Source organism: Lepisma saccharinum, chromosome 2 (assembly GCF_977018435.1).
Source record: "Lepisma saccharinum chromosome 2, izLepSacc3.1, whole genome shotgun sequence".
Lineage (NCBI taxonomy): Eukaryota > Metazoa > Arthropoda > Insecta > Zygentoma > Lepismatidae > Lepisma > Lepisma saccharinum.
The window spans coordinates 5,042,829-5,055,362 of record NC_139230.1 but is presented as its reverse complement, the minus strand read 5'-3'; the positions used below and the strand labels follow the sequence as shown (position 1 = coordinate 5,055,362).

Below are 12,534 nucleotides of genomic sequence, written 5' to 3'. Positions count from 1 at the left end.
GTGCGTAGCATGCAATGCTAATTGGACACTACCCATTGCCGATGCTGGGGATCAAACTTACGACAGACATGTGATGTTACTACAAATCCGGTACGCTAACCAACTACTGCACGGTGCCCCCGGAAAAGTTCAGACTACCTTTTGCTCCATTTAATTTACTATTTCTTTTTCCGATGAGAGAGGACACACATTTGCTCAGGGACGTGGAAACTTATTTCGGAGTGGGGGGCAGGTTCTTAAATCTACCAACATTTTTTTCTAAATCTTTTTGATTTTTGATTTGATTTAGTTTATTTTACTTCGCGTTTTGTGCCTCTTGGCTAATTTGCGAAGATGGGGATGAGTGATGAAATGATGAAATTGATGAATGGACATTCACAAACAACCAAGCCCGACCGGGATTCGAACCCGGGATCCTTGGCGTCGCAGCGCGATGTGCTAACCACTTTTTTTTTTAAAGGAAATACCCCCTACACAGAGGTATCCCCCACCATTCACTCTTTTTCTCACTTTTACACTTTTCAATTCTTACATTTTTCTTTGTTTCTTATCAACTGGACGAACACAAATACCCATGCCTTACCCGGGACTCGAACCCAGAACCCCTGGCATTGTAGCGCGCTCTGCTAACCACTTCGCCACGGAGGATCTATTTTCATATATATATATATATATATATATATATATATATATATATATATATATATATATATATATATATATATATATATGAAAATAGATTTAGAAAAAAGCCCGACCCTGTGGCCGAGTTCGACCTCCGTGGCGAAGTGGTTATATATAATATAAATTATATTAATAATTATATATTTTATTTTTATATATTCATGTAATTTATATTACATTTTAGATTAAATTATATATGCTGCTCCCATCGTCCTCTCCGCTCTAGGTAATATAATTGCACAAACAAGCAGTGATAAATACATTAACCAGCCAATCGATGCTCTGTTGACGTATTCAATTCCATTTATTCTTACAAACTGTGATGGTATGCATACATTGGGGCAATACCAGCTTCACTGAGGTCAAATCACGATCTAGAAGAGGTGCTCCTTAATATATCAAAGTTCTTAATTGTTCAAGACTTTTATTAATCATATCATTTAAATATAGAAAATTACCAATGGTTAGAACAAAGCTAGAAGAACGTATGACTGAGAAAAGAAAGCAACATTTTGAGAAGCCCTTGCATGGCAGGTTTGCGGGGTCCTTATAAAATATACTGTTCTGATTTCAACACGTTTATCGGAAGTGAGCTCCCTACCAAGACTAAGACCGATAAAACTTTCTTAGAATCGCCATACCATTACTTAAAGCTGAAGCTAAGGAGACACTCAGCACACGTAATAACAATACATAACCCACAGAGGATTATACTGGCTGCGGGTCCAGGCGCCAGAGCCCTGATGGGAAAAGTATAGTAGAACCAAAGGCAACGCAGACCCGCGAGTACTGTGCATCGTACTCCCGCGTTGAGAGTTGACACGGTGTGCTGACGCCGGTATCTTATCGGGCGTGTGTCCTCAACACATAAATGCAACAACGGCGAGATAAATAAGAAACTACATAACCTCTTACAGTAAGTGTATATTAGGAATCGACATCCACTAAATTAATGAACTAGCCCAGTATTTCAGTGCATTTAACTTTATCCAAATAGCAAATTCTCCCCACACACTACAATAAAGCCTGATCTGGAAACCAGACAGGGAACTTGCGTCCGTGCAGACTAATCCAAGCAATCATTCACCCCAATCTAAACTCTCACCCCATCATACTCTCCCCTCAAGCTTGAAACAGTTCTGGATACCAGAATGGTTGTCCCTCCTGTAGATAGCATTTCCTACCGTACTATCTGTACGATAACTAAAACTAACCAATAAACTAACATAAATTAATCCATAACTACTATTAACAAGTTTAATTAATTACCAATCATACAAATGCACAGTAAATTTACAAGAAATCTTTAAGACTTGTTCCGGTCACCAGAACGGTCTATTAAAATAATAAAAACTAAAAATTATTAAATGTAGCTACGTATAGAGTCTCCATGTATTTTCTTTTTCTTTTTTTGTACTTGTATTTTATGTATGAAAATAAAGACGAGAAGAAGTAGGATAAAAAGGCGTGGGAACCGTTTAAGTTCAGGAAACTGACGTCCTGGTTTATTTAAAGGTACCAGGACATTAAGAGCATACCCTCGAAAGTACGCGGGTGGAGGCGGGCTACTTCGGGAGGTTTCCCCCCTTTAGATATGTATATGTGTTTCAAAAAGCATTATATTATAATGAGATGTAGTGAAAATGTAGTGATCCAATGAAATGTATGATAAAGTTATGAATGTATACATTCTAAAGGTCAATAAATAGTAATTCATGGTCCCGCGTGGAGAGGAGGGGCAGAGTGAAGCATGCTTTAACAACTGTTCAGTAAAACTGAAAAACTTTTCTCAGATAAAGAGTACAATAAAGAGTACAATTAAGAAAGTTCTCTTTTCAACTGCGGCTAGAAGATCACTTGCTTGGGATGGTTCACTTGGACAGCTCTGCTTAACTGACAAGGTTAAATACATTTAAGAAAAACATGAAGTGAATCATGTTTTTTTTTCTAGAAATCGAGTTTCACAATTGACAATAGTTCTTTTTTAATGTCTGGTACATAATGCAATAATGATTTTAGTATTTCACCCTTGCATACATTATTTAAAAAACACATAAACTTCACTTACTGTACCAAAACAGTTTTTTTTTTTATCTTAGTGGATGGTACTTTCAGAATCCACAAAAATTTAAAGGAATTTGGTGGAGGTCCAGACCCCCCTGGACACGCCCTTGTGAGGGAAAAGGGTTGAGTGTCCCCTCACCCGTGATGTTTCGCGGGATCACATATGCATACTATGTATAAATATCCAGAAATAGGGGTAGTATCCCAGACGTATCCACTTACTCACAAACTTTTTATGTGCAGAGCCAGTAACTATTTGAGCGATTGATTGCAGGATATTACACCATACTCACGCTAAATATATTGTATAATGTACTAATTAATTTTTATTATGAACAAAGACGAACCAGATGTGGAATGCGGGCAGTAGTTTGGGTGGCGGTGAACTAATTAATTAAAACAATGTAAGGGACATTGTATCTTGTAAACATTTCATGTTGTAACACTAGTATATGTGCAACGGGAAACAAAAAATCTCGGGGTTGCAGATTCAAACCTAGTAACCAGCCATCCTATCACATTTTCCACAGTTCTCATTCCTGTAAGGTTAGTGCTGATGTTGCACCTTTGTAATAAATAGACAGGAACATTTCTCTCCCGTTTTATTGTCGGTTTTTCAACAGTGAAAACTCCAAAAGTAAATAACCTGGTAGTGAACTTTTGTCTGTAAAAGAGAAATTTGCATATTATATGTAGAAATGTGGGCTACGTAAAATTGGAATCTCCACTCTCAAAATAGTCTCGCTCGTCTCCTATCACCTCCTCACTCGTATTGGGGAGTTACTGCTTTCCAATCATCGTTGCGTTTAATCAAACTTTATAAAGATGTGACGTTAGGGATAACTTGTCAAAACTGTCATGAATTTTCAAGAATGTCACTTACTATTGTCAATTATAATCAACTTTATATGCTATTTCGAGAGGGATACATAGGTCCGAAGCACTTAAATTTGTTCCCTCTCCCTAGGAATCGAACCCTGTCCCTTTAATGATAAGACGACTGCATTAGCCACTACGCTATCATCGGTGAACAGCCAGTTTTTGTAATGTTAAGTTATTCTCGGAATCGTAACTAAATGATAGCAAAAAAAGTTAAAATATCATACAAGCCATTAAAAATAGTCTAATATTCCTTAGAACAATTTTTGTTTTCAGAATTTAAAATAGCGAAATGATTCTTGCAGAGGCAGACAAAGAAAATATTACCCCCACCCCCCTGGCTGGCCCTAGGTGGGGGCCATACAATATACTCAGAGCCTGTAACCAAAATATTTTCAGAAGTCTGAAAAAATCGAAGATTTTTGTTCCTTAGTCTGAAGTACAGTGTTCTATACAATAGCAATATTCTACTATTATGTAAGAGCAATAAGCAGGCAGAACAACAAAGAAATATGTGAGGTTCTAAATTGGTGTTTCTTTTCATGGTTAAACGTTTATTATATTTGATTTTGACGCGCTGTGGTAAATTTACATTGTTTCATGTAAATTAATATTACCACGTCCTGATTTTATAATTAAATTAATAGTGCATATGAGCAATTTTTGATTGAAATGTTTAAACACGAATTTTATTTAGTACTCCCTGTGTCCCATAATTATAGTCCGGTATGCCAAAATGGTAACATTTTATTTATGTTCTTTTGGATACTTGATCGGCCAATTTGTACTGATCCTTGAGTATTAACGTTGTATGACTCATTCTAGTGTTTTATTTTCTTCTTCTGTATACACCAATGTCACAGTTTGAATATCAGACAAGTATTATGGGACAACAAACAAAAGTGTACCGGACAATAATTATGGGACAGAGGGAGTACTTGTTTGAATATAATTTCTATAATTTGGGATATTTTTAAGTGTGTAAAAAGAATCAATGTAGTTATGAAAAGTCCGATTAGTTGCTTCATTGTGGGACAACCAGGGACATATAAACCCACAATAAACTGTGCACAATCAAATATTTTTATCTGGCACGGGGCACCCTGTAGCGCTGGGCCTCGGGAGATTTCCCGAGTTGCCTCTCGCCGGGTCGACTCTGCTCCCGCGCCTCCATCCCCCCAAGAAAAGCCAGCGTGAGACGAAATGTGGTGCGATGTGTTACCGTGCGATCAATGTTCAGTTTTAAATTTATACGTTCAAACAGGGGCAATTACCGTTGAACATGTAACAGATTTTTCCGTGAAGGAATCATGTATGTGCTTCATTGGAAATAGAACGAACACCTTGTTGTTAAGCTTTTAATTTTGGCGGCTTTACCATTCCACAATAGCTACATCTTATGTAAATGATAAAGAATAATTTTATTCTACTGCTTACCTCCAAAAAGACATCTTCTCTCTTCCCCTGCATCCACATTTTCAGAAAAACTTTTGATATGTTTTTGTTAACAATGATACGATGCGGTGGTCGACGGACTCATTGTTATTTACAAGTTTCCAATGCACCCGATAACTGACTACTGACCCTGACCAACACGAAACTTCAACTGAAAAGTTCAAGACAAAGCTAGGGAAAACTTAATCATCTTCAGAAACGCCCATCTGGACAAAGCTTTCCGGACAACGAGCTTGTGGACATGCAACAGCAGGAGAGAGGCCAGGAATTCTTCATAGGATATTTGGTTCCTCTACATGTTTCGCGGAAATATGTCGGCTTGGATCTATTTCGGAACTGCAGACCGTTCCTATCTGAGTGCACCGACCTCTTCTCGCCCCCTCCCCTCCCTGGAGCATTGTTATGAGCGAGTGTATCTGTAGAAAACCTGCTGGAACTGGAGACAGGAAGAGGGAATTCCTAGGAGGGACAATTCACGTTTGCACTTGCTTTGAAAAGAGGAAACTGCCATTCCAAATCTGCTTAGCGATCTGTCAGTCAAGTACTTCTTATGTTCTTGCTGTTAGCGGAAACTTCAGCCCATGTTCATTTGACGAATGTAGAAATATTTTCTCAAATTTTATTCAGAACCAAAAATGAGCAGAATAAAATAGTACATTTTTTATGGCGCGACTGAGGGGGGGGGGAGACCATATTGACACCCCTCGATGATGAGTGGGGGGCATAATGCCCCCTGCCCCCCGGTTCTGACGTCCCTGCATTTGCTTGAACTCTAGGCTAAAACGGCTCCTTTTCTGATTTCGTTCTTTGTGTGGCACTGTTATGTTGTTCCATTAAATTCTGTAAGTAGTTTAGGCATAGCTATAAACCATTCGGTGTGTACGAGGCCTAATTTTAATTTTTTATGTTCCAACGCTATGACGTCATCCAATATTTTCCCACGCTCCCGAGTACACCGTGGGAAAATAATGAAGGTTTTATGACGTCATCGATTGATTATATGTTGTTGGTTATGTATTAATTGCTATGAAAGGGAGTGGTCACGTATTGTTTATTTGTTTGTTTATGTGTTGGTTGGGGGCTGCATCAGGTAAACAATGGAGTTTTAAATACGGTTATTGATTGGTTGTTATGAAAGGGAGTGGCTAGGTATTACGTCATCGATTGATTATTTGTTGTAGGTTGCGGCTCGGATCATCAAATAGAACACAAAGACTGCGGACCAGGTGTTCATCGCAGATGTCAAATGTGACAATGTGTGTGGTCAGCGATTGTTGTTTCCCATGCTAAAGCACGTACAACTTGAATTTTTCCCACGGATTCCGAGAAGCATATCTAATTCCGAGAACTGCAGGTGTCGGTTGTGCAAGAGTATCAAATAGAACACAAAGACTGTTATTTTCATGTATTTTAAAATAACTATTCTGGTATTGTAAACCTTCTATATCCATATTATTAAGTGTAAATATAATTTGATGTTGTAAATATATTTCATATATTGTAAATGAACCATTGTTATTATTATGTATTGTAAAATAACCCTTCTAAAAAGGTAAAGTGTTCCCTTGTGCTTAGCACCACACCATGAAGGCGTATAGGGGGTGTGGGGTTAACGCCCCACACTTTCTTGATCCGGTCGTGGGTGGGGTTGATGTGATCAGCATCACGCCCCTGACCGCCTTTACTCCCCAGGGTTTCCCCCCAGGTACCCATGTTATTCGACGCTGGGTGGGCGCCGGGTCCGCTTCCAACGTTAGAAAAGTTACCGGATTTGAACCGGCCGGGGATCGAACCCGGGACCTTTAGCATGGTAGTCAGACGCGTTACCGACTGAGCCACCGCGGCCACTAAAAATAACCCTTCTGATATTGTAAACCTATATCCATATTAACCCATAGAGCGACAGCCCTTGAAAGCCTTGGCTTACCTACCGACTGCGGGTCTCCCTCCCACACTGTTCCTCCGTCACCTGTTATAGCGTGGAGATCTTAGACCAGTATTGGGTGGTCAGCCCGACGAACCCCCAGCCGTTGTAGGTCTTCTCGACAGGGTTACCGCTCACTCAGTCGGAGCTCCCCAATTTCCTCACGATGGTGGGTTGCCACCGGCCCTATACGTAGGCCGAATAAATTCCGACCAGAGCCGGATTCGAACCTACGCCGTCCCGCAGCGAACGATGTCAAGACGAGTGAACGCCTTAATCCGCTCGGCTACGGAGGAGGAATATATCCATATTATCAATCGTAAATAAAGCATATGTACCTTTTCAAAACATCTTTTATTTCATCTACTTATTACAATAGAAACTGTACATCTTCCAGGCATTTTCAACTGCACAGGTTATTTTTTTACATTTTCACATTTGCTATGTTCTTTGCATCTTCCTGAAATATTTTTCACACTACCCAATTTTGGACATTCAAGTTCTTCGATGTTACGTACGGATATTTTACCCATACGTTTTTCTCCAAGTAATGTTTCCAACCATTTCACTTTCTCCGTACCTTTGACGTACACTTTTTGATTTACAAGCACATCATACAAAAAGTCTCCTAATTTCTCATACGGTAGCCACCCATCTCCCCAGTTGAAACCGTGCTTGTTGGCACAAAGCCAGTAATTCACTCGGCGATACGTTTCACTTAAAAAGTGTAAACCATATGGAGATTTCACTAAACAGTAAAATGCATCGTCAAAAGGAAATTTTAAAATTCCAACTTCTTTCCACACAAATTCCCCTTCTGCTCCTCGAAGACCTTGAACGTCCAAAAACAAACATCCATTTTGTTCATCAGGTAAAAACAGCCAATATATCTTCAATGCTGGCCCGACATACGGCAAACTTGTCCATTTCAGAAGCGCAGAATCCGCAGGAAACAAAATGTCGACACGGAAGAATTACAACACTGCATGGATTCTCAAAACATACTTTCCAAACTGTCACAGAATCCACAATAGGTTTATCGGAGGCTGTAGTTTCTACACTCTCGCAATACTTGAAACTCTTGGAGTTACAATGTAACGCCGCAACACTTTGTATAAAAGGACAATGGGGTATCAACAGGTAATATCCTAGAATTGGACAATCTATGGATGTCCAATCGCAAAGTCCGTACGAACAATGAAAACACAATACCCTGTCGCTAAAGCCTGAATAGTAAAATCTTACATTCACTAATTCTTTCGGAGTCTGAAGTAATCCTATATGCCACTTTCTGTACGTTCTGTATCTCGAATTCACTTGTGTGTAATTGATACAATGCGGCTCGGCGCAAGTTCAGCAATCGTGGTAAGTAAACACTCTCATATGTCATAAAAGGTAAAACATTCGGCTACTGTAGATGATGGTGTCCCTGGTAACGGTGTTAAAGGTACAGCTAGAATATCCTCAGGATCGTCGGCGAACAAACGTCTGCGAACACCAAAACCTTCGGGAGGAACCACAGGGAAACAGGGATATTTTTTTAAATTTACGTAACAAGGGACGATCACAGCCAGAACAACACAAGGAATTTCTGTTAGCCTCTTCGACCCTAGCTGCAGCTGCAAAATTAACACGTCAGCGATCCCACAATTTTTAGAACATCTGCGTGTGGCAACCGGATGCGATCCTTGTACCCCGTGGGAAGAAACGTGACTCAACTCACAACATATAATCTGACAATGCACAACATGACACCAAATTCGTGTCGTGAACATCTGGATCGAAAATAATAAGTCGGCTTCCGTGTCTCATCTCCACCTTCTTGCACAACCGACACCTGCAGTTCTCGGAATTAGATATGCTTCTCGGAATCCATGACACCACATTCGTGTCGTGAACATCTGGATCGAAAATGATGAGTCGGCTTCTCGTGGGAACCAACGAAGGTCGAACGTGTCTAATCTCCACCTTCTTGCACAACCGACACCTGCAGTGCTCGGAATTTGATATGTTTCTCGTCATCCGTGGGAAAAATTCAAGTCGTACGTGCTTTATCGTGGGAAATCAACTACGTAAGCATTCCCACGACTCTTCACCCTAGCTGCAGGTGCAAAGTTAACACGTCAGCGTTCCCACACTTTAGAATACCTGCATGTTGCACCGGATGCGATCTTCGTACCCCGTGGGAAGAAACGTGACTCAACTCACAACATATAATCTGACAATGCACAACATGACACCAAATTCGTGTCGTGAACATCTGGATCGAAAATAATAAGTCGGCTTCCGTGTGTCATCTCCACCTTCTTGCACAACCGACACCTGCAGTTCTCGGAATTAGATATGCTTCTCGGAATCCGTGGGAAAAATTCAAGTCGTACGTGCTTTAGCATGGGAAACAACAATCGCTGACCACACACATTGTCACATTTGACATCTGCGATGAACACCTGGTCCGCAGTCTTTGTGTTCTATTTGATACTCCGATGCGCGCGCACATGCATTCACACAGGTGTGTATTCATTGTCCAACGCACAGCACAGCCAGACGAGCTGCAGCCACTGAAACATCTACCGACTGCAAGCAACGAATCCATACATATTCAATCAATCGGTGACGTCATCGATAGACAATACCTAACACCAATCCTTTCATTACCTGTCACTCCATCGATTACCATATTTGGACACTGATGCAGCCGCAACCTACTACAAATAATCAATCGACGACGTAATACCTAGCCACTCCCTTTCATAACAACCAATCAATAACCATATTTAAAACTCCATTGTTTACCTGATGCAGCCCTCAACCAACACATAAACAAACAAATAAACAATACGTGACCACTCCCTTTCATAGCAATCGATCAATAACCATAGTTGGAAACTCCATTGTTTACCTGTCGCAGCGCCAACCAATACATAAACAACCTGACCACTCCCTTTCATAGCAATTAATATGTAACCAACAACTGATAATCAATCGATGACGTCATAGCGTGGAAACATAGCGTGGGAAGAAACTTCATTATTTTCCCACGGTGTACTCGGGAGCGTGGGAAAATATTCGAAGACGTCATAGCGTGGGAAAAACCTTCATTATTTTCCCACGGTGTACTCGGGAGCGTGGGAAAGTATTGGATTACGTCATAGCGTGGAAACATAAACAATTAAAATTAGGCCTCGTACACATCGAATGGTTTTATAGCTATGCCTAAACTACTTCTGTGCTCATTCTAAGCATGTTCCGCTCTTTACAACCTTTATATTTCTCATTTGCATATGCGCTGCTGTGTTCATCTACATTTTTCTCTATTGGGCATTCACATTTTCCTATGTAAGCTCGTTCACATTCGAATGTGTGTGCAGTTTTTATGGCTTGCATTGCTTGAAACAGCCTTCATAGCAATGACCCAAGAATATGAAATATAACTCCATCATTTCTTATTGATTTTTAATTATATAATTTTCTACGGGCTCGTAAACTCAACTCTTTAGGAAAATGTGGAAATATTTGAATATTATTGTAAGAAATACGTAACACAAGTTATTATTACAACATAATTAGTTAAGAGAATCTCTGCATTAATCTTCATCAGACCTACTTAAATTTCTTTAAGTTTTAATTTCTTTTTTATTATTATTTAGTATCACAGTGACATGGTTTATTTCGAGATCACTCGTGATCCGGGTTCGGTACTCGGTGGAGACATTGTGGTTCGGATCCCACTTTAAGGAGAAGGTCCAGTCCCAATTAATTCATTGAATCCAACGAATATATATTATTGTGTTATTTTCTAAAAGAAAATTTCAAATGTATGTCCTGTGTACTTGTCACTCGCACTATCATTAACCACTGGTACTCAGTGGCTGCAATTCGAGTTCTTCCTTCTACAGTATTGCTGACCTCAATTTTCACTCAAATTTACCAACTGTAATAATTTACCTGCTGATAATCAAGTTCATAGTGCTAATTAATCCACAAATTTCAAACGTGCAAAATAGGCGATCTAATTAGTGGTTGGCATAATAGAAGGGTTACGAAATGTCGTTTTAGGTCAGAGATCTGGAAACTCCTGAAACCAGCTAATTACTTAAGGGCAAGAAATTTAATCACGATATACCGAAGCGCAGTATTAAGAAATGATACGAAAACACGAGGTCCCGGTATATGCAGCTAGCGATGTCTAAGCAACACAATTTTATTACGTGAAGTCTTTGCTATCGGAAATGTCTGCAACCCGCTTTTCGCACAAAATTAAAGGCGCGGCTCAACGGAGAAACACGTAGGCAACACGCGGCATGCGTCAGTGACGACAGTCTTATGAAACGACATGAAGCATTCGACATAGAAGAAGTTGATTCTTATTTCCTGTAATCTCTGCTTGTCGAACACGTCGGTACTCATTAGATCTGTCAAAAGTTGTCAGAAGAAGTGTTTCCCACCAATCGGAGAGTAACATCATTTGTTGTGTTTGTATTTTCGTTATTTTGCGTCGCTTTTCTACCACATTTGGATAATCGTGATGATGAGGAAGAATAATAAACAAATTAAACTTTATGGAAGGAATTCATTGTCAATTACTCACGATCTTCTGTCCTTTTATCATACTCCAAAGTTGCCACAGACTCTCAATACAACTCCTAGGTACACACACTAATAAGTGTTTTGGACGGAGGGAGAGAGCTGTCCGTCAATTAACATAAGACCAAATTGTAGAAATTTTGGAAACAAGTTGCTTAATGAGCATACACTGCAAGTTTTCGAATAAATGTTTTTAAACATTTATAGCAGATTTCGAGTTTCAAAAATACTTGTGCTGCACTAAAAGTGATTGAATATTTAAATAAAGTTAGTTAAGACTTTCTTCCGTAACTGATTTTATATGACCTAGTTGGTAAAATGGTACAAAATAGGCAACCTTTCGAAATCTAAAAGAGACTTTGATAATCTTTACTAAATAATGCAATATTGCTCAATAGACAGTAATGTATCCAGCATTTTCAAGCTGGGAGAGTGTAAGGAACTTTTTTTTACTGTGAAGGTAAATCTTATGGCAAAATATCATTAAAATCGAATGTTCTTAGGGAATTTTAAAAAAGTAGGGATCTTACGAGGTGACTAAATGGCTGTTCTTAGGACAAATCTTACCGAAAAATAATACACAGCGTTAGTTCTTACCTTCTGCAACTAGGGGGAGCGGATGAAGAGTGTCTTGAGATTCCATCTCCTTTGTCGGACATCCAGCAATTGTATTCACACTGCAAAGAGAAAGGCCCTGTGAGAAACTGACAGAAAAAAATAAATAGAAAGCGGAATTTATGAGTTCTACGGCTGTTTCACTTCCAGGAACAAAACACGGCGGGACAAAAACATTTTTCTCTCTAACGAAACAAAAATGTGGAGGTGCGTTTCTCAATGAAAAGTAACGTAATGAAACACAATGAAACCTTTTCTAACCAACACTCCATGCAGTGTGCGATCGATGGCGTGGTTATGGCTGCTGCGATCCGGGGTTGTTCATA

General features: G+C 39.6%; 1 protein-coding gene across 1 annotated transcript in view; it reads right to left on the bottom strand.

Annotated features, from left to right (window-relative positions):
* The window catches only part of LOC145984466 (transcription factor RFX4-like), a 198,470-nt gene extending 186,219 nt beyond the window's left edge, over positions 1–12,251 (bottom strand). Inside the window, exon 1 of the mRNA XM_083118125.1 lies at positions 12,191–12,251. Coding sequence (XP_082974251.1) covers positions 12,191–12,236 — 46 coding nt within the window. The 5' untranslated portion in view covers positions 12,237–12,251. The remainder of the gene's footprint in view (positions 1–12,190) is intronic.
* Positions 12,252–12,534: the final 283 nt, after the last annotated feature.